The sequence below is a fragment of the Lagopus leucura genome, unplaced genomic scaffold (genome assembly GCF_019238085.1).
Source record: "Lagopus leucura isolate 7727_CA_CO unplaced genomic scaffold, USGS_WTPT01 Super-Scaffold_100015, whole genome shotgun sequence".
Lineage (NCBI taxonomy): Eukaryota > Metazoa > Chordata > Aves > Galliformes > Phasianidae > Lagopus > Lagopus leucura.
In genome coordinates, this window is record NW_024962269.1 from 11,261,979 (window position 1) to 11,284,289 (window position 22,311).

General features: G+C 49.8%; 1 protein-coding gene across 2 annotated transcripts; it reads left to right on the top strand.

The window, feature by feature from the left end:
* Positions 1-284: 284 nt before the first annotated feature.
* KLHL25 (kelch like family member 25) lies at positions 285-14,842 on the top strand. 2 transcript variants are annotated; one of them, XM_042876088.1, is made up of 3 exons: positions 285-372; positions 7,396-9,222; positions 13,649-14,842. In XM_042876088.1, the coding sequence occupies exon 2, from the start codon at positions 7,413-7,415 to the stop codon at positions 9,180-9,182; it is 1,770 nt and encodes a 589-aa protein (XP_042732022.1). In that variant the 5' UTR covers positions 285-372; positions 7,396-7,412; the 3' UTR covers positions 9,183-9,222; positions 13,649-14,842. The 2 variants fall into 2 exon arrangements, with proteins under 2 accessions (XP_042732022.1, XP_042732023.1); XM_042876089.1 differs by lacking the exon at positions 285-372 and adding an exon at positions 2,183-2,501.
* The last annotated feature ends 7,469 nt before the right edge of the window (positions 14,843-22,311 follow it).

The window sequence follows — 22,311 nt, forward strand, 5'->3', positions numbered from 1 at the left end:
GCCCCGCCCCCCTGCCCTCCCATTGGCCTGGCCGCTCCTCTTGTCCCGCCCCCAACATGCGCCTCTCCGCAGGGGGTGTGCGGGGAGGGACGGCCAACTCCTTCCGTCACGAGAAATACGCTCTCTGATTGGCCATCCGCTCCTCGGGCGGCCCCGCCCCCTGCCCCACGCGAGGCAGGATCCAGCTGCAGCTTACATTGTGCCCAGGGCGCGCGCGGGGCCGGGCTGGGCTGTGAGGGGGGGGGGGGGGGCAGCACCACGCAGCGCAGCGCGCGTGGGCCGGCAACGGCAGCGCTCCGCCCGCGGAGCCGGGGGAGGCTGCGGCAGCTCTGCGGAGGCTTTCGGGACACCGGGAGGTTGCGGAGAGAGGCGGTGAGTGATCTCAGCTTTCCCTGAGCCGATCGGGTACGGAAGGAGCACGGGTGGAAGTTGGCGGAGGGACGGTGCGTTGCGAGCGCGGGGCTGAAAGCACGGGGAATTCGCTGCAATAGCGGAGCGGTGACATCGGTGTGGAGGAGCAGCACCGCAGAACCGAAGCTCCCGTTCCCTCCTGTGTTCGTTTTCCTTATCCGTGGGAGTGCTGTCCGGAGTCCTGCCCCGTCCTGCACGTGAAGGCTGTGTACGGGACAGTTCTGGTAAGGCGAGCAGTGCTGCTGTTTGCAGTGGTCCCTGCAGTGCTGGATGTGGTCGTTTAGAGAGGTAAGGATGGGAATAGCAGTGCGCACACACAGCTGGCAATGCGGGCAGCAGTGGCTGCAGGAAGCGCTGAGCTGCAGCGCGCTGCCCCGGCCTGACCTTTAACCACCATCACATCAACCTCTGCTTATCAGCTTCGTATCCCTGCTGTGAGCATCAGTGCACACAAAGGCTCTGTGTGCCCCCATCACTCGTGCCTGGGAGCACTGCGTGTCCCGTAACTGCTCTCTGCTTGATGAGCATTACACTTTGCAGAGAGTTTTGTAGGAGAGCCTGCCAGACCACGGTGAGTTTATTGCTGTGGTCCCTGTGTTTTGCTTGTGTTGTATGCACAGATGCCAGGACAGCCTGCCTTGCTGCATGCTGATCCGGGATGTGCAAGCTGAGCATAAGGTTTGATGCTGTCCTAGCACTGAAATAAAAGCACCAGAAGTAAGAAGACCAAACAACACACAGAGTGAACCGGCCAGGCACAAAGTTCAAACCCTGAGGACAGAGCTGGTGGGAAGGATGAGAGGTCCCTCCAAGCATGGGAGCACTGCCAGGAGCAGGGCACAGCGTGCAGGGTGGGAGGATGTGGGCATGCCCTCTGCAGTCAGCAGCTCCAGCGGTTATTCTGGCATTAATTTGACACACACCACATCTCGTCCTATAAACCCTCCCTGCAAAGTGGCATGTGGTTCCACTTGTCTCTATTTGAAGCTCCCTGTGCAGCATATTAGCAAGTTGGCTTGCTTGAAAAGGACTTTGTCCCGCTCAGATGGGACTGCGGTGCATACCACGATCCAGTCAATTGTTTCCATTTCGGAGCCTTTTTGAGTATAATTTGGGAGACGGGGCTGAAAGCTTGCTTGCTTCTTCTGCAGCCCTGCATTCATTTTGCAAAGCGACTGTGATTGATCTAGCAGAAGGGAATTCATTCACCAGCGGAGCTAGAGGGCAGGCGGGGAGGACAAAACCCCACAGCAGCCTCTGAAATGAATCATGGGGTCTGAAAAGATCCACTGGGGTTAAGGCGTAGCAATGAAAAGCCATTGTCTGGAGCCTGAACCGTGGCCAAAAGCATTATTTATCCTGATTTGGTTAGTGGTTGTAGGAGGGTGTGGTATTCCCAGGGACTGCAAAGCCAGCGAGCTTAGTGGTGAGTGTGAACTTGGTGTGATTGCCTCACAGGTACCTTCAGAACCTGTATGGAGTAACTCAGCTGCGGAGCAGCAAATCCAACTCCTGACTTGCAAATACAACTGCGTCTCTTGCATGCAGGGCAAGTTTCCTATAGGTACTTTTATCTTGGTTGGAAGATGGTCCCTTTGGCTCAGGTTAGTTTGTGTCACAGATTTGGGGCAGTGCTTTTGCAGGATAGAAGAGCTGATTGGTATGGCTTGGAAATACTGCACTGGGTTTCTATGGTAAGTGACATTCAGGTGGCAGATTCGGGCCACATACAGGTTTAAAGTGAGGGATACTGGGAAGTGTGGGATAGGGAGCAGTGATGGACAACCCAAGTTTCTGCGTTCTGATGTGCTTCAGTGAGCATGTTGAGATACGTGCCCGGACCTTCTCCAGACAATCTGATCTCCTGGAGTCTACAGAACTGGCCTTGGAAAACCTCCCAGTTTCTGTCTGAGCCAACAGAAGGAGCCTTTCACATGGTCTCTCTGTTTTCTGTCCAGGATGTATAGCCAGACGAGAAAGTGAGAAAACGAGAAGAAATGATAAGGAGACCTTCCATTCTCAAAGGCTGGGATTGAACCCCAGATCCTGCTTTTGGGGGCTGGGCTTAACCATCTTCCCTTGTATCGCAGGTATGATGAAATGATGAGAGTTGGTCAGGAAGGCCGAGCGCAGCTTTCTCACAGCAATACCCCTGATTCACAGCAGGGTTACATTGCCCAAATTCCAAGGTGAAAAATCACCGTTGCATATTTGCTGTGTTAGTCATCCTGCAGACAACAAATGAGACTGATGCTGAGCTCAGAGGTGTTGCTGGAGTTGAAGCTCCCCTGTCAGGGTGCAGAGCTGGCTGAGGACAGGGCAGAGGTTGCGTCCTGCAGGTGCCATGCAGGTCCCTGGCTGTTGCCCCCTGGCTGCAGCCCAGGCTCTGTGCCCAACAAGTGCAGTGTTATGCTGTGATGCCAGCTGCTATTTTTATTTCTTTCATCACAAGCACTCTTTGCAGAAGGATGTTATTAGAACTGAGCATTTCCAGCAGCTCTGTGCTGTACACTTGATAGTCCACTGTGTTCTGGAAGGACATGAAACACATCTGAAAAACCCCTTCAGATTTGTTCCCCTTTCTTGCTGACTGCCTCCTTCCCCCCACCTTTTCCTGTTTTGTGTAAGGGTTTTTTTCTGCTTTTGAAGCTCAAGCGGTGCCCATGAGTAGGTGATGAAAGCCTTCGTGTGCTGCAGTCCCCTTCTTCTCAAACCTTTTGACAAACCTTCACTCAGCAATTGCTTTGCATGCTTTGGAAACAGGGCTGCATCTGGGATCTGTATCAGTGCATTGCCACACTTCTCTTTGTCCTGAGCAGCTTCTGCAAGGAGCTCTTCCCCATGAAGATGGAACAGTGACTTTATGTTTCTGCATTGCAACTCTTGAAATAAAAAAAAGGGGAATCAGCTGTCCTACAGCAGTAACTGTGTCCTGGGGTGGTGTTGCTGGCCTAAGCACCAGGCATTGCAGTTCATGAAAGCACTGGAAATGCACAGGTTTTCAGGACTAGTAAGTGGAGAGAACATTTATTCTAGGAAGAAACTGAACTTTTTCTGAATTCGAGGTGGCATTTCACCACAAAGGGTGGATATTGTGAAATGAGGGAGGAAAAGATGAATCTTACACTTGTTTCCTTGCAAAATCAAGCACTGCTGCCTGCTTGAGGCTGCTCTGTTCTGTTGCGTTGTGTCCCAGCCTGGTGCACACAGGTAAATGACTTCTGTCCCTGTTGCTTGGAAGTCAGGCCATCTACCAGCAACCGTGTGGCAGGAAAAAGGAAAGCAGCCAAATGAGCCAGGAGTAAATCATGGAGGGAAATGATGAAAGCTCTGTTGGGCCTGAAGCCTTTGATCTTACCCTCACACAGTTAGCAGTTAAATCCTTCTGACAGCCCCTAGTGTGCATTGCACAGCCCGTGCTAAATCACAATGCTCCCAGGACAGGGGAGGCAGCTCCCCAGCCTCCTTCTTCCAGGTCTGAACAGAGCCAGCAGGGATGCCTGGCTGCTTGTTTGTTTACTTATTTACCACTTTAAATAGCTCATAGTTGAGCAGGGTAGAAAGAAATGCGTTCTGCTTGCTGCTTCTCAGAAAGTCCGATTGGCAAACAGAAAGTGCCGGCTTCGGTTCATGGGATTTGGGCTCTTTGTTGGTGTGCAGCCAACCTTTGCAGTCTGGGGACTTTCATTTTCCAAGAAGAAATGAACCCCCAGAGTCTCACTGGGAAATATCTTGTTTGCTCCCCAGATATTGTCCTTTTAAAAGGTGAAAGCACTGTAGCTATGACCTGGGATGGGACTGCACCCTGCATGTTAGCAGCACACAGGTACAGTCGGATGGGGAAACCCAGATCAGCTCACAAGGTGCAGATGGCATGCCCAAACCAGCTGGGGATTCCCTGCCTATAGGGAATGAAAGTGGAGATTTGTGGATATTCTGCTGGTTTAAGATGGACAGGGGAACCCCAAGCCTTGCTAAATATAGTTTATGTATACTTCTGGGTTGTCCTCTCATACACAGATCTCTTGTGATGTGAAACCTAGGGCTGAAGTGGCTTCAAAGTATTCATTTTCTAAGGGCTGCTTGGATTTTTTCAAGATGTGCTTTGTTTTCTTGCCCTGTTCTCTTTGCCAGCTTTGTTCTGTCCACAGGCATTTTCTTCATGAGCTGGGATCAGGGGGCTGTTTTCTCCCTGACCCAACTCCAGATCTCTTTTTGGATTTCTGGCTTCACGGGAAGGATTTCCAAAGCACCCTTATCTTGCTCCACTGGAAAAAAATTCTCTTTCCTATATCTGCTGTAGAAAAGCAGCAGACAGCCAGGGGAACATTATAGCCAGCAGACAGCCTGGATAGCTGTCAAAAAGCTGCTGCTTCTCTGCACTCATCCATATGGGAGAAGGGTTATCATCTGCCTGTGCATGCAATAAGATCCTCTAAAACGCTTTGCAGCAGATATTTGCTTTTTTTTTAATAACCATTTTTCAAAGGACAAAAAAAAAAAAAAAAAATTGGAGAAAGCCAAGAAGCAGTTTGTGCAGGTCGTGGCTTCTGCTGTTTGAGTGGTGCGTCTGGTGTAGTGCTCTCATCCTGTGTGATGGAGGATGCAGCTGTGAGCTCCAGTAACCCCCTGAGTGCTCACAGAGCAGGTGGGAGCATGGAAAGAGGCACTGACAGGTTCCTTTGTGTGAACTGTTCCTCCTTCTGAGCAGTTCTGCTTTTTCTCTTCAGCTCAGTAGCCGGGTGAGGGATGCGGGGAGTGCAGGGGGGAAGCAATTCTGCTCCTCTCTGGAGTTCAGCATTAATGAAATGGAAGCGTACATTTGTGCACATGACAAACACAGAAGATCCCTGTAGCTGCAGGTTTCCGAGGTTCACAAGGCTGCTGGATTTTGGAAGAAACCCATCAGGTGAAATGTCTGCTCCCTGCAGTTCCTGTTCATCTGATAGGTGTGGGATGATGCCAGATTCTCTGTAGGCTGCGAGAAGCACTGGGGTGTGTTTGCAAAGAGAAGAAATAATGACAGCCGCTTTTCTGCTTGTCCCAGCTGCAATAGGATCCAAGAAGTAGGTGAATTGCTCTGTTTGCCCTCAAAACAACCCGCTTGGAAGTTGCTGAATAAAAGAGAAGCAATCCTTGCTGTTGAGATGGCTGAAAACCAAAGTTCAGAGGCTGTCAGCTTTTGGTGTGTTGGTCTGTCTAGCCACAACAGTGCCAGGAAAGGCCTCCAGCTTTCAGACATGGCTGTACTGGGAAGCAGTTGGCACCTGCACTGGGACATGGCAGTATGAAGAGCAGTCCCAGTAAGGGCAGGTCTGCAACCCAGCAGCTGTACCCCAAGTGCTCTTCAGTACCCATGGCAGAGAAATACTGTTTGGTTCTCATAGGTGTGATGTTAAATGTTAGATGCTTGAAGGTTGTGTTTTGTTTTTGTTTTTAGTACGTGATCACAGCTTTTATATAGACATTTCTTATTTCTAAACAACCTGTTCCTTCCATTCTGAGTACTTGCTCTTCTAATCTTAGCATCAGAATAAATGGTGCTGCCCTCCTGTAATCTTTTTGTTTGTTTCTATATCTGTCCTATATAAATAGCTTGATTTCTTCTTGTGGATAAGCAAATCAAAGGTTAACATTGGAAATGTGACCTGAGCTGTGAGCAAAGGAAGCACTAGAGATGGCAGGGTGGTTTCTGAGGTTGTAGGAGTAGGAATCTAAATCGATAGCTTTTAGCAGCCTCATAAATGTTTCATTTGTTTTCCTCAGTCCAGCATTACAGAGCTTCAATACTGGAATACATATAAGCTCTTAAATTAATGTTGTCCCTGAGCTGGTTGTGGATGGTGGAAACCAATTCCTCGAAATGCGTTTGGATCAGCAGTGGCATTTTCCTTCCTGTTTTAGAGCCCTGAGCCCACACAGCCTCCCATCACAAATGAAATGAGCTTGGCAGCCTCAGCACAGGCTGTGGGAGTTCGGGTGAGGAACATGCAGAAGCCTGGAGAGACCTTTTCCCCGCACTGTGACACAGCCCTGAGGAATGAGCCATGTCTCGGGAGCACCAACCTCAATAATTCACGGTGGCTGGGGGGAAGGAGAGACATGTTTGCAAATATTTGCCCAGTATGGGCTCTTTGGAGGCTCTGGAGGATCAGGGGGGTAGGAACATGTGTGCAGAACATGATTCAGGCCGCTTATCTGGCCATCAGCCTCCGCTTGAGGTCATTGGGCTGCAGAACGTGGGAGGGCTGTGCTGCTCCGGGTCTTGGTGAGGTCAGTGAGCCAGAGCTCAGCGTGGGGCTGAGGATCAGTCCTGCTTTGCCCTTATCTTGCGCATTGCCAGCTGCCTGGGTGCCTGGGCTCATTTCTCACAGAAGGGAATTAAAGGAGTGACATCAGGTTGGAAGGTGATGTGAAAAACCTAACTCCTCAGTCATATCTCAGGGTTGTTTTTTTTTTCAAGTCTCATTTTTCAAATCTTGGGACAGTCATAAATAAAGCCAATAGCAATTGCATTTCCTAAACCTGCAATAGTCTTCATGAAAAATTTGATTTCTGCTGAGCCTGGAGCAGACCAGTACCCTTTATCCTGGATGGAATGCTCTCTTAATGCTGTTTCCTAAGGAAAAATAACTCTTCTGCGGTTTGCCAATACCCTCTAGAGACACTGAGAAGATGTACCACCAAGTTTGGGTTTTGATTGCTTCACATTGTTGCTTCATTGCTGAAACCAAAGGGCAGAGTTTCCTCCCCTCTCTTCCGCCCTGCTGGGTTACATTTCAAGAGGATGTGTGAGTGCAGACACTGCTGGAGATGTGGGTGCTGCCAGTCCGGGCACAGGAGCACCTGTAGAGCTGGGGCTTCGGGTTTGGGGTCCACTGACAGTGTATCAGGGTTGGATAGCAAATGCACATGTTCTGGTGCTGGCTCAGTGCCTCGCGTCAGTAGGAGCAAGAGAATAATTTTCTGCTTCTTTCTCTGCAGGCAATAGATCTGTCATCATGTCAGTCAGCGTCCACGAGAACCGCAAATCCCGGACGAGCACGGGCTCCATGAACATCCTGCTTTTCCACAAAGCTTCCCACCCAGACTGCGTCTTATCCCACCTGAACACCCTCCGGAAGCACTGCATGTTCACCGACGTCACCCTTTGGGCAGGAAACAGGTCATTCCCATGTCACCGCGCAGTGCTGGCTGCCTCCAGCAGGTATTTTGAAGCCATGTTTAGTAATGGCCTCAGGGAGAGCTTGGATGACGAGGTGAATTTCCATGACAGCCTCCATCCAGAGGTGCTGGAGCTGCTGCTGGACTTTGCTTACTCCTCTCGGATCATCATCAACGAGGAAAATGCGGAGTCCCTCCTGGAGGCTGGAGACATGTTGCAGTTCCACGATGTCCGAGATGCGGCAGCTGAGTTTCTGGAGAAGAACCTCTACCCTTCGAACTGCCTGGGCATGATGCTGCTCTCTGACGCCCATCAGTGTCGGCGGCTCTACGAGCTCTCCTGGAGGATGTGCCTGGTTAACTTTGAGACTGTTCACAAGAGCGAGGACTTCAACAACCTTTCCAAGGACACTCTGCTGGACCTGATCTCCAGTGACGAGTTGGAGATTGAGGATGAGGACAAGGTCTTTAAGGCTGTCCTTCAGTGGGTGAAGTATGACTTGGATGAGCGGAAGGCCTATCTCCCGGAGCTTCTGAGGAATGTCCGCTTAGCCCTGCTTCCTTCTGAATGCCTCAAGGAAGCCTTGGCTTGTGAGGACCTGATCATGGTGGATGAAAGGAACAAGCTTGTCCTGGATGAAGCCATTCAGTGCAAGAAGAAGATCCTCCAGAATGATGGGATTGTCACCAGTCCCTGTGCCAGGCCTCGCAAAGCTGGGCACACCTTGCTGATCCTGGGAGGACAGACCTTCATGTGTGACAAGATCTACCAAGTGGATCAAAAGGCAAAGGAAATTATCCCCAAAGCAGACCTGCCAAGCCCACGGAAAGAGTTCAGTGCCTGTGCCATTGGCTGCAAAGTGTACATCACCGGTGGCAGGGGCTCAGAGAACGGGGTATCCAAAGATGTATGGGTTTATGATACTGTTCATGAGGAATGGTCAAAAGCTGCCCCCATGTTGATAGCACGGTTTGGGCATGGCTCAGCTGAGCTGGAAAACTGCCTGTACGTGGTTGGTGGACACACTGCTGTGGCTGGGGTCTTCCCTGCATCACCTTCTGTTTCCTTGAAGCAAGTAGAGAAGTATGATCCTGCATCCAACAAATGGATGATGGTGGCTCCTTTGAGAGATGGTGTGAGCAATGCTGCGGTGGTAAGCGCCAGGCTGAAACTTTTTGTCTTCGGTGGAACCAGCATCCACCGAGACATGGTGTCCAAAGTGCAGTGCTATGATCCAGTGGAGAATCGGTGGACAATCAAGGCGGAATGCCCACAGCCCTGGCGCTATACTGCAGCCGCAGTTCTGGGCAGCCAGATTTTCATCATGGGAGGAGACACAGAGTTCACGGCAGCATCTGCCTATCGCTTTGACTGTGAGACGGATCAGTGGACACGCATTGGAGACATGACAGCCAAGCGCATGTCATGCCATGCCTTGGCCTCAGGAAATAAACTCTATGTAGTGGGTGGTTACTTTGGGACTCAGAGGTGCAAAACGCTGGACTGCTATGACCCTACATCAGACACGTGGAACTGTATCACAACGGTGCCTTATTCACTGATCCCCACAGCTTTTGTCAGCACCTGGAAGCACTTGCCATCATGAGAGGCGGGGCTCGAGGGCTTGTTTTCAGAAGCTCAGTAAGGTGAGGGTGTTCTCTAAAATTTTAAGTACAGTTTGGACTCAAATGCATCTCCACACACTGCACTGAAGCCACAGACTGCAGTGAGCTTCCTTTTTATGAGAAGGCTACATTAAAAGGTGAGAGGGACATAGCACCAGAAGAGAACAGTCATCTCTGGTGATGCTGGAAGTCTTACTAGCTCTTGGTTCAAGATGGTCCCCTCTGCATCTTATGAGATGCATCTACATTAATGGTTGTGAGGAGGCTGCAGCCCCTTTGCCTTCATTCTGAACTAGCTGGCTGTGCCAGCATCACCCATCTAAGAGTGGGTGGGGAGAGAAGGCAGAGCCCATACCCGCTGTCATGGACAGGACAATGGAATACATCCTGTCCCCATTTTATGTAAGAGGTTGTGGTATCTATGAGTAAAAGCACTTAAATTTGAGAGCAGGGAGATAGTACAGCAACAAGTGCTTTGGAAAACATCTCAGTAGGTTGATATTTTTGCTCATTATCTTGGTGTTCGCTTTGATGAATATGTAGGCAAGTGACCCCTAGGATGCTGGGGAATCTTGCATCTCTTATTGTGCTGTCTATTTTCATTTCAGTGGGCAGCAGAAGCTGAGAAGCCATGGTGCATTTGATGGTTCTGGTGTTTATTTAACATCCAAACTGTTGCTTGTTATATCGGTACTTCTGAGACTTCAGTGTGAGACCTGAGTGGGAGGAAAAGGGGCTTTGTAATCAGAAGAAGAATGTGTTCATTGGTGTTTGGGGTGTACGGGAATAAGAAGATTGGTGTCCTGTGTAATTTCGATGCTCCGATTCTCGTGTGCTCAGGAAAGCTACTACTTCAACACCAAATGGAAGAGAACTTCCTCTTTTCCTCCCCAGTGGGATGTTTAGTTGCTATTCTGGTTACCGGTTTTGTCTCACTGAGCTTTGTACATTTTCACCAATCTGCACCAAGATGTAGATGGCCAGGAATAGGTCACAATAGCACAATTGCTTTGCGCTGTGAAAACAAATGCCATCCAAGTGCAAAGTTAACTTCCCAGTAAGTTTGTAACACCTCTGCTAGTTCTGCTTACAGGTTTCTGGCTGCCAGCAATGCATGCAGCCTTGCTGTAGTGGTTGCAGGTGTCTTCCCAGTTAGCTACAGGAGCCGGGAAACCCTCACCCATGGGGCGAGATCAGCAAGCCTCAATTAAGGTTTTCCTTGGAAAATGAGATTGTGGGGAGGGGAATTCTTACATATCTTCATCAAAATCCACTCCACTTAATACAGGGGAAAAAGAATGCTGCCCAAAGCATCTGACACCCGCTGCTTCCCTGTTTCGCACTTTGTGGGGTTGGTGCAACCAAGAATCACTGAAGTGCTCTGAAGTTTCCCAGTGATCTCTTTGATGGCAGCTGGGAAGCCAAGGGGAGCTCCTAGCACCCTTACTGGGCTTTTGCCCAACATGGCCACCTGCTTGTCTCCGGTGGAAAAAGAACCTGGGGTGTTATTTATAATGGCCTTTGATTTGCAAAATGCCTGGCTTCAGCATGCGATGGGCCACAGTGAGGGCATGACAAGAGTGGAAAGGGCTAAAATGAGATTTCCAAGAGCTTTCCCAGCACTGGGAGATAATGGCCTTTCCAAATTCTCCTCCTCAGACGTTGCCTAGCATCCGTCACAGTGGCTCAGTAATCTAATTAACTGCCACTCAGCTATTAAATATTGCAGCAAAGAGTGTGAGGACTCCATCATTTTCTATGTGGGCCAATGGGGCCCCCCTTTAAGAGCTGCCTTGGAGCTGAAAATTCATTTCCTCTGGTAGCAGATGTGTCTGAATATTAAAGCTCAACATCAACCCCGCTGCTTGGAGTGAGAATAGGGAACAGCTTGAGGTGGGAGTTGATTCTTCAGCCACTGAATAAAGAACAGTTTCCCAAAACACTTGTACTTTCTTCTCCTGCCTTTTTACTCTGTGCTCTATTTGGATTGTTCAGGTTTTATGAAGCTCTTTGTAGGGGATAGGTAATATTTCTTACTGAATGCTGGAGCCTGGCACAAGTACAAGAGGAGTAGGAACTGTAATATACCAATCTACAAGAAAAGCTGGTGAAAAGTCAGTGTGTAAGAGTTTTATATGCTTTTTTGGCTTCATTTCTAGTCTTCAGTTAAAAGAAGTATTTAAAGTATACATACGATTTTGCCCGAGAGAACATCTCTTTGTTTTATTTTTCTGGAGGGGCTGTGTGTGTGTGTGTGTGTGTGTGTGTTTGTATGTGCTTGTTGTTTAAATTAATGTTCTGGTCTCAGCCACTGACATCTCCGTAAATAAAGTACCAGGGCTGGCTGGTGAGGACCAGATCCAAATGTTTCTGACATGCAAGCGCAGCCTATGCCTTACTTGTGACATCTCCTACTCTTGTCTTAGCTGGTTGTTGTTGCACCTGAGTCCCCAAGACCTGGGATAACTGGCTATAGGATCCTGTAGCTACTCCATCATCCTAAAGAGGTCTGGCCAAAAGGGTTGCTGGCTTGCAGCTCCTATGATGAGGGGTCTCTGCTACAATACCTGCTTTGTTCCCTATGGGATCCTCTTTCAGGAAGGGGCACCTGGGAGCCAGGTAGGCACTTTCCTCATGGGTTTCTCCAGGTGCTGGTGCACTTTGTGAGCAGGCAGCCATTGCTAATCCAGAAAGGAATGTGCCTCAGCTGGGGAAGGCATAAAACGGCTCAGCTGGAAGCGTGTCCCCAAAGGCTCAGCCTCCAGCCCTCCTGGAGCCAAGGGCAGCCTTGTGCTAGCGCACCTTTGGGCAGTACTCCCAGCACTCCTGCCAAGCATGCAGCATGACATCAACATGGTGCATGCTGCCAGCTGTAATTCCAGGGATCAAGCATGATTAATGGCATAAAACGTGAAAGCCTGGCTTCCTCCTACGTGTGACTGCTGAACTGATGAGAGTGACTCTGGTGATGGTGTGAAATGGGGGAGCTGCACTGCTGCTGTTGGATTGTCCTGATGGGATCTGCTTGGATGTGTCTTTGCTCTTTGCAAACATCACCTGGCCTCTGCCCTGGCTGGAGGCAGAAATTTTGAGTAAGAGGTGTTAAATTCAGGCTGATCTAGGGGGAGAGCTGGCCGAGCCAGCTTTGTCATTCCCGCAGGAATTATGGCATGATGAGACAAATGATTGCAAATGGGAAATGCAGTACTGAGCACTCTGCTAATAATGGCTCTGTGTTTATAAACACAAGCAAAGCCTATGCAGGAGCTTAGGGTGTAACGCTGGGATGATGTAGTGTTGTTCTGAAATGAACAGCAGTGACAGATGATGGGGACAGCTCTGTACCTCCCAGGAGGTGATCTGGGGCAATACCAGGAGCAAGTTCTTCAAGCTACGTGTCTCCAAATTAGAATTGGCTTCTCTAAACTGTCTGTCCTGTGCGACAGCCTCATTTCCATGGGATGAGGTCACTGATGGGCTGGGGACTGGCTCACAGGTGCTAAATCCCAAGTCCCATCCTAAAACCAGTAGATCCTGTACAGGTGACACAGTGACCGCAGTCCCCAACACTTCTTGCCTGCCCTGGGTGAGGCGGCATTGCTAAGTGGGCGCTTATTTTGTTCTGGCATTGAAAAGCTGAACTTTGATCCCAAAGTACCGTGAGGATTGAGGCAACCTGCCAGGCCCAGCACTACATTCTAGTACTGCCAGGCTGTGGTCACAATAAACATCGGATCTGTTCAATGACTCTTTTCCTGATTATTTAATTACAGTGGAGATAACAAGCCTTTTATGAGCATGAGCTTGGCTTCCCTTCTGTGTGGAGCTGGGTCAGCTCACGCCATGCAAGAAGCCGCAGGTTTTTGCTGCCATGCTTGCAGCCAGCTACCTTGCCTTCAGGACAGCCCCAAACCTGCAAATAACCTCCCTGCTCCTAACCTGCTTGCTGCTGAGTTCGATGCTGGAAACCTGTTAGAACCTTGCTGTTATTGCCCAAACAAAGTCACGGCCAGTTTCTGTTGGTGGCTCCTAGGGAATGCCATTTGCATGTACGTAACAGCGAGGCAGGCTGAGCAGGGAGGGCAGTTCTGCTGCTGTTTGTCTCTGGAGCCAGTTTATCAGGCAGTGTTGGAAGGGAGTGGCTGGCCCGGGGAGGAAAGTCAATGAAAATCAGGCTTTTCCGAACCTGGGCAGATGGAAACATGTGCAGTGTGTGCTTGGCCTCAGACTGTGGTAAATCAGCTCCTTGGAAATCACAGTCATATGGATGGTTTTGGAGGAGCTGTAAGCTTGCTGTTGGCAATGCCTGTGGAAGCATTTTTTATCAGCACAAGAAGCTGAGTGTCAGGGGAACCCAGTAGCTGCCAACATGCAAAACCTGTTCTCTGCATGACACCGGCTCTGCTCCCAACACAGAAATTAACTCCTTTTTTCTTTCCCTTCTCAGATGCCGGCATCACATCCATGTCCCCTGCTCACCGCTGGAGCTGACACAGCCACTGAGTTCCCTCCCATTTCCCACAAAGGGTGCCTAGGAGCCTCTCTCATCCCTTCCATCACTACGGGGGCACAAAGGACCTCCTGGCTGGTGGATACTGGTGGATACTGGTGGATACTGGTGGCCCAGTGTGAGCAGGAAGATGGAGGATGTGCCCCAGGCTGCGTCCCCCAGAGTTACTTCACGGGACGGGAGGGCGGGATAAGAGTTTTTAGTATTTTTTCTTATAGCAGTGAGCTTGCCGTTGGCGATGCCTGCTGTCTGGGTGATGTGGAAGCATTTTTATAGGGAAAAGGGGCTGGGGAAGTGGGGGAAAGGGAAGGGCTGAACCCAGAACTCAGCACCTGGCTCTCCGGCCGCAGCACAGAGACTGCAGCTGCCAAAATATCAGAGCGTGGGAGCTGCGCACAGCTGCCAGCAGCACCCAGTGCCTCGGTGGGACGGGGCAGGTGCCTTTGGTTTTGCACCGTGGATCTTTTTTGGTGTTTTCCCTCCTTCCCGGTGCTGGGCCTGAGGCCAGGCTGCTCCCGGCACACAGCTGCCAGGCCGCGTGCTGCCAAAATGGCATCACTGTGGTGAGATGCTTCGCCAGATAAGAACTGCTGCCTGCTCGGAGCTGGGCCTCTGCTTCCCCTCCGTGTGCTCTCTCAACAGTGTGTGGGTGAGGGTGTAATTAGCAAACGAGCAGGAACACAGGCCTTGCTGCGTGGCGGGGCCTTGTCGGGCCTGCAGAGCAAGCGAGGCCTCTTGCCTCCTTTCCTGCAAAGCGAGGCCAAAGGGAAGAGGCAGCACAGGGCTGGCATGAGGTTGGGCCTCAGTGCCCCACAATTGGGTGATCTCTGCACCCAGGCTGCACTTAGGGTCACACACAGAGCCGCCACAGGCACCCTGGCCTGCCTTTCTCCCTGCGTGGGGCCAGCTGGGTGATGCAATGCACTGCAAGCCCTCACCATTGCTTCCAACAGCGAAGGCCTTTTAGGGGCAGCAAGTGCCCTTTGGTGCTGGGAGGAGAACACTTGGTGCACAGCCCTTCTGCAGCACTCTCAATGACACTTATTCACATTTTGTAGGGTTTTGTTGTTGCTGTTTTTTCTCTTCAGCTGCCTGCAAACTTCAATAAAAATGATGATCTGGGAAACCATGTGTGTGCTTTTCACAGGAGTCTTCTTTCCTAAGCAAGTTGGATTTGGGTATAATAACAGGAATAATAACAGGCTTGGCACTCAGTGGGGTGGTTCACAAACAACCAACTCTTGCAGCCAGCCTGACTGTAATTATTATTGCTTCAGAGCTTGGGAAACTGAGGCACAGCATTAAGTGTTACAGTGAGTGACAGAGCTGGGAATAAGATCCAGGGCTTCTTGTGTTCACTGAAAGGCACAGAACACCCTGCTGGGAACAGCCTGCGTGTCATCCCAAAGCTGCGCAGTGATAGCAGAACTTGTGATCAGACCATGGCCTTGTAAAACCTGCCAAATAAGCTGAGTGGGCCGGGCTCAGACTGAGCCGTGCTCCTGCAGACCAAGCCGGTAATTTATAAGGAAGAGGAGAAGCTTTTATACTTCTGTTTTCCTTATTTGCCTTTGCTTGGCTGCTGCAGCTCCTGAAAAAGAGGCCCATTGACAGGCAAAATGGGCTTTCCAGCTGTGTCCCCTGCTCACGCTGCTCTTCCATGTGCTGCTCTCCCTGTCTCAGAGGAGCTGCTCTGAGAGGATCCGGGCTCCACACCTGGAACATGACAGCATTGTTGCTGGGCAGCTTCTGGCACAGCAGGACCTTGCAAATTTGTATTTCATACTCTTCTAAAAGTGGATGCAACAACTGGGGAGCAAAGCTTCCTATGAGCAGCACACACAGGGACTCAGAGGGGTTAGGAACCTAAATATCAAAGCTGAGACCAGGAATACAGCCCCCTAACCCTAAAGCAGAGTGTCAGTGGTGTCAGCAGACCTGAGCTGAACAGAATTGAGCGCAAGGCTCCATAGAAAAAGCTCATTAGTGAGCTCTTTTGGAAACCAATTCACAGCCCAGAAATTAGTGTTGGATGAGCAGGAGAATGAAAAATAGCAAGAGCGTGTGAATGAAATCCCTTTCAGTTTTGTTGATTGAGGTTTTATACAGAATGCTGGGACTTTAAATAGCGGATCAGAGGCTCTCCAACTGGCTAGCTTTGATACGAGCCATGCAAAGACGTGCTCTTTTGTATTTATTCTGGAGCCTGCCCGAAAGACGATTCGAAAGCAATCACAAGCAGCCGTGACAGCAGCAACCTGTTGCTAAGGAATTACATGCAGTGCAAAATACAAAGGTTTCTAAGTTAGCAGCAACAAAGTAAAAAGGGAGTGGGCAACGAACACAGATGAAACAATGCAATGCTGCAGCCAGAGCAGGTCGGGTTTTTAACTGGAAAGGATAGGAATGAATTTAGAATTTTTTCTTTTTTAAAAGAGTTTTTCTGCCTTCTCAGTAGGTAGGGCTCACTTTGGTGGCTTCTCGGGGGCCCTGCATTCCCACTGCTGCAGAAAAGTGAAAAGTGCCCGTGTGCCATGGTCAGTCAGCCCTTGCTGGGGATGGTTCAGGAGCTTGGACACCACCCTCAAAGCAGCCAGGAGCCCAGCCTAGAGATGGCCCCAGCATGCAGGGATCCAGCGCCCACCCAGCTGCCTGTCAGCCCCAGCTGGGATTCAGTTATCGTTTGGAGTAGAGCAGAGGGAAGAGCAGGGAGCAGGAGCTGGGTGCAGACCTCTCCCAGGCCCCTGCTCCAGGTCCCAGACCTCCTTCCCCAGTGAGAAACCATCTGGACCTCCCTGGGGACAACAAGTTGAGGCTCCCATCATTTAAATGAAATTCAAAGTGCCCTGTTGGCTTTTAAATACGCATTTTCCGATCATGACCCCAGCTGCCCTTGAAATAATACTGTTGTGCAACGAATCCCTGTAGGGAATTATCATCTGAGCTCATTCGCTCTTTTTCACTGGAGTCAATTAAAAGCAGAGTAGTTGGTGATTTAATACCTCCGGTGTCTGAGGAAGCCCCGCATCCACACAGAGGCTGGCTCTGGCATTTTGCTTGCCTGTTAGACATATTCTTGGAGTGATGCTTTTTCCAGCCACCCAACATGTTCTCAATTTCACCCATGTCTTTACAGAGCACTGAAGTCCTGTGTCCTTGGCTTGTCTTCTTCCCCTGCACATTAATTAATGCCCAGCATTGCACATCCTCCCTGCATTATGTCCCAGGGCAAGCTGTTCTCCATTCCCCATGCTCCTTTCTCTCTTCAGATAAACCCAAAGCACTTTAGTCTGCGGAAAGGGCCATTCAATGCAGTTACGGTTATATTTCCAAGAGCAGCAGAAACCGTTGCCACCAACTCCCTGTGACCAACTGCGGGAATTTTAAACTGGGCTGAATCCCTCTTGTTCCAGTGCTGAAATGCAGTAGGTGAGTCTGCGAGAGGCTCCTGGTGAGTATAAAGCAGAGGCTGAGCCCATTTGTCCACCCCATTACAGTCTCCCTTGTTCTTTCCATTTCATGACCTCCTTATTTAATGTCATCAACTGTTGTGCAAAACCATCAGCGCTGTTTGCAGCAGTGTGACCTACTTTATCATTTTTTTGCTGACTTCCTAACTGAAATCGTGAGCTTGGAGCCCACCCAAGCCATTCATTGTTTCTCAGCTGAATAACAAATCCAATTAAGTGGAAGAAAGCCTGGCTTTCACGCTGTCAGTGCCTGCACATCTCACTTCCCTCTCCCCGGCGTGAGCTGCACCGCCAGTGTCTGCATCCTACACAAGGAACCTTCTGTGTACGTCTGCGCCCACCTCCAGATGCTGGTGGGGAACTGGTTCCAGAGGACGGGTCCCATTTGTCCTTTCATCCCTTCTGATATCCTTTGTTTAGAGCAAACACTGTAGGATCCTCCTGCTCTCGAAGTGCCATGGGCAGTCGGTACCATGGAATTTCTGGCAGTCTGGGGCTGGTGCTGGGCTTGCTGCAGATGCAGAGAGCTGCGTAAACACCAGTTACTCTCTTCTGGGTCACTGGAGGAACAGCAGATCAGACACATGCACTCAGACAGGTAGATGATTCCCAAGCCTTGTGGGTCCAGCCCCCTCCTCTGCCCACGCTGCTCCCTGCAAGGCCAGGGCACTCCTGAGCTCACTGGGCTTTCCCACAGGGCTCCACTAATGACTCACTGCTCTAATTGAAGTCCTGCCTAATTAGGCTCACCAGCCTGGATGGGAAGATGCAGCTGGTAGGAACTGATTCTTCAGTGAAAGGAAGGCAGAAGGATGGGCACCAGCAGCTATGGTCAGCAAAGGCTTCATGAGTGCTCTGATCTCAGTACTGCTCCAGTGCTGCGTTATTCTTGCACACGTAGATTAAAAAGGTCAAAGCAACATCTCTTGTACCAGCAGCTAATGTCGAGTATTATCTTCTCCTTAATTGAAACACATTCCAACCCTAAACAAATCAACACTTTGCAGTGTTTAACATCCCTCTAACTAATTAACAAAACCCAGGTGCCTTCAATGGCAAAGCTAACTCATCCCTTTACCGTTCACCTTGCATCTGATCACAAGGCAGTTCAGTCAGTGAATTAATGAGGGTTTGTCTTCCCTTCTCTTCATAAAGCTTCCATGAATGAGAAGCCTGTCTGCAAGCTCCAGCCCAGCTCGCACCTGTGCCCTCCCAGCCCTCCAGTTTGCAGCCCATGCCAGGACTGAGTCAGCAAGGGCAGCAAAGAGGATGCACGGAAAGAGCAAAAGGAAGAGGTGATGCTCAAGAATTGTCTAAAATAAGCTGCCCATGTGGCTTGGAGTCAACTCCACCCATACTGCCCAGCAGGCTCTGCAGCAAAACTGTCATTTTTTACTTATTATAAATCACACATAGTAAATGTGCTCTTCCTCCTCCTGTGACTGATGCCCATGGCATGGCAGCAGCTGGGTCTATCAGTGCTGCTGCATTCAGTGCACCAGTGCAAGGGCTTGGGGTGACTCCTGCCTGGTGCAGGGGCACGTGCCCCCAGAGTACCCCATGCTCCTAAGGGGAGAGTCACCTTTAGGTGGGGATTCTGGAGGCACCCAAAGCGTGGGGCTGAGGGGGCTTACAGGAGAAAAAACTCTTAAAATGCTTTGGTAAATAGGTGAGTGGAGATGAATGGGAATGCAAATAAAAGGAGGACTGTGATCAGGCTTGAAGGTACAGGAGAGCCCTTTCATCTCCCATCCCACACCCTGGGAGCTGTCAGGCCCTGAGCTCCATGGCAGCAGGCACATCTGGGGCACAGACACCAGGCGGGTTTTATACACAGCACAAGCAACAGAGAAGTGATGTGGGGGGAAACGCAGCACGCTGCTGGCCAACGGGGTGTTGGAGGGGGGCTGGCATTTCCCAGTGCCTGGTAAGAATCAGCTCTTCTGGCCTACAGCGTTCCCTCCACAGTGTGAGGCAGCATCTCCAGTTCTCAGCCAAATGAGATAAAACACCCTGGGACCAGAGTTACCCAGGTTTTGACTGAGATAAGCCGTCATTTCAGTGGGTGACAAAAAATACAGGCCATAAGAGCACCTGCAGCCACCACCTGCCAGTTATCTTGGTGCCAGGAGCCCGCCTGGGAGCTGAAGTGGTTGAGATAATGGCTGTGACAATTCATCTTCTTGTAAAAGGATGAAAAAGAGCGGGTGAAAGAGCTGAACATCACTACGACCCTTAAGCAGATTGTAAATCTTCAAAGAGGAGAAAAATAGAGTCCAAGGGATGCATGGTGGAACCCTGGTGATAAAAGCCATGCAAACGTTCAATTACAGGTAGGGCTGCAGCTATCGCTTTGCCCCCCCATGCCACAAAGTCAACAACAGGAATACCAGAGGGGTGGGAAGAAATCAGGTAGGAAAACTCAGACTTAAAATCAAATTTATTTAGAGGAAAAATGACTTTACAAGAGGTTGATGCTGATAACTAAAAAGGAAGATAAATAAAAGCTCGTTACAAAACCTAATGGTTTCTGGCAAGTTACAGGAAAACTGAAGAATTTTACACAGTCAATAACCTGCTCACTTTTTACATAATTACAAATTAACATACAGCAATTAGGTTTTACCCTCTTTTTTAAAAAATTCCTTTTTTTTTAAAACTTTTTTTTTTTAATTAATTTTTTAATGGGTTCAACATGAAAATGCAAAGCATATTTTTTATCTCTCTTTTTTTTTTTTTAAAGAAACAAACCAAAGGCAGAGGTATATGGGGTTGTTGTAATACACCCCCTAACGCTCCAGGCATTACTCAAGTGCATTCCATATTAGTACAAGACAAACACCAGGCTAAACTTTAACCATAGGCGAACTGAACTGGATGTCAGATTATTTTTGTTTTGACTCACCGTTTAATATCGATAGAACAATAAAATACTTCAGAGCATGGAAATGATTGATACCTATAGACAGCTTAAATACATACAAAGCTCACAGCTGTAGGCCAAGCAGTGAACGTCATCCTGCCCCCCAACCCCCCAAGCGAAGGAAGCAGAATATATTTGGGCGAAGCATCAGTGTCAGTGAAATGCGTGTGGAAGGAAAGGCATCGAGCCCCAAAATGCAGGTGGGCCGGGAGCCGACGCTGTGCTTCCCGTGCCCCAGGAGCCAGAGGTGCGTCCAGTTCAGCTCACCTATCTTTAAAACTTAGCTGCATCGTCGGATCAAGAACTCATCGCTGATTGCTGCCCCTTCTGACAAGCGACGCAAGAGTTAGGAGCAGTAGGGGAGGGTTGGTTTTTTTTCCTCTTTAAAAGGGTGCCTTAAATTATGTTGAATTCCCAAACCTGACCAGCAGGCAGAATAACTTCCAGAGTTCTGGTTAACAAGGAATGTTTTGTTGGATTTGAGCAGATGCTCTCTCCTGTGCCCCCTGCCCATTCCTCCCTTGTGTCAGACACCCTACACAGCTTCCTTGGCGTTTGGCACCTGATGAACCTCTCCTGACCCGGTGGCAATGGGAAGGGCTGGGTTCGGGCGTTTTGCTAACAGCTTTGAGATATCCTCATGCAGCAAGGAAGGTGCAAAGACTTCAGGCTCTACAGATGCTCTTCCCTGTGTACAAACCCGCTCGAGCTCATGGCATTGCTTCTCAGCAGTGGTCAAACTCCAAGAGGAGGAGGAGGAGGAGGATGGTGGTAGTGTGAGGTCATACAGGGTGACACAGCCAGGCCATCAGAAGCCAACTGCTCCACTCCTGATGCCTGCTCCTAAGTGCCATGGTGTGAGGCCAGGAGGGCTCCATGAGCAAATGGCTGCTGGGCTCTCCCGTGGGGAAAGGGCTCACCCTGCCTGTGGTGGGACCGTAGTCACATTCACATCCACTTTGGTCTAATAATGATACAAAACGCTTGGCCCTTTGTCCCCCCCCCCCCAAAACAAGGGCAGGCCGGTGCTGGTAACACTGCTGTGCAGCTTGGGCTGTGCTGGGCATGCCGAGGGGAAAGCAATTACACAGCTGATTGTCTCCACTTAACCAAACTGAAAAGTGACACGACCAGTTCCATTTAAAGTGCTTTAAGGCATCACACTGAGAGAAAGTCACATGCTGAGATGATCACATCATTTAAGAGAAACTAAGGCAAACCCCACACATCTGCACCAAGTCCTACGCCTACAGCTGCTCCCTGCTCCCGGAGTCTCCTGGTGCTCCCAGCTGATAATGACCACCTTTGTACTTCATCTGAGACAGTGCCAGAACTGTTCTATGCCCCAGGAATGCCTCATGGGATGAGGAGGTTTGGCTCTCTGAGTGGGATTGAGGCTCTGGGAACCAGACCTGGCATCAGGTTGGGTTGGAGGAAAGACACCTCAGCACCTGCAGGATGGGTGCCAGGCCTGGATCTGAAGCAAACATGATTTTAAGGTTGGGAAAAGGTGCTGTAAAACTGGGACTGTAGTCTAGCAGACAACATTAAGCAACCTGCAGGGATCAGAGCAGGAATCAGACTGAGAACCTACGCCAGGCATTTCCAAAGAAAACCTGAGTGGGAAAAAAACCAAAGGCTGAAGAGGTAAAAACAAGTCCTCACCTTCCGATAGGTAACAGAAGGAAGAAGCTGTGTGGGAGTGAAGGCTTCAATCCAAATAAAGTGAGTCATGTAGCAACGTACATCCTCCAGTGACAAAGCTCTGCCCGCTGCGATGTCAGACACAAACAGCTTTGATGTGCAGTATTTCCCTTCAGGATAGTTCTGATTCAAACCCACAGCATCTTTGACAAATGGGCCTTTAGAAATCATGAAGCAAACACTATTTTCTACGAGGGCCCTGGGCGCTCAGTTTAGGTTGCACAGGTCAGAAGAGGGACTGAAACCAGGCAGACTCAGCCCTGCTGCTCTGGGTCTCCCTACTGAGGCCCTTCTCAGAGCTACAGGACACTTCCCTGCTTTGTGACTTCAAGCACTGCTGGGGAAAAGACAGGGATGAGAAGAAAAGCTCAGACTGGCAAAGGCCATTACAGACTCGAGGGAATGCTCAGAAACATTGAGGACCCGATCTCTGTTTATACAACACTAAATGAGCCAGGCACTGCTTTGGTTTCCAAAAACTTCAGCTTGGCACATGTGTTTTC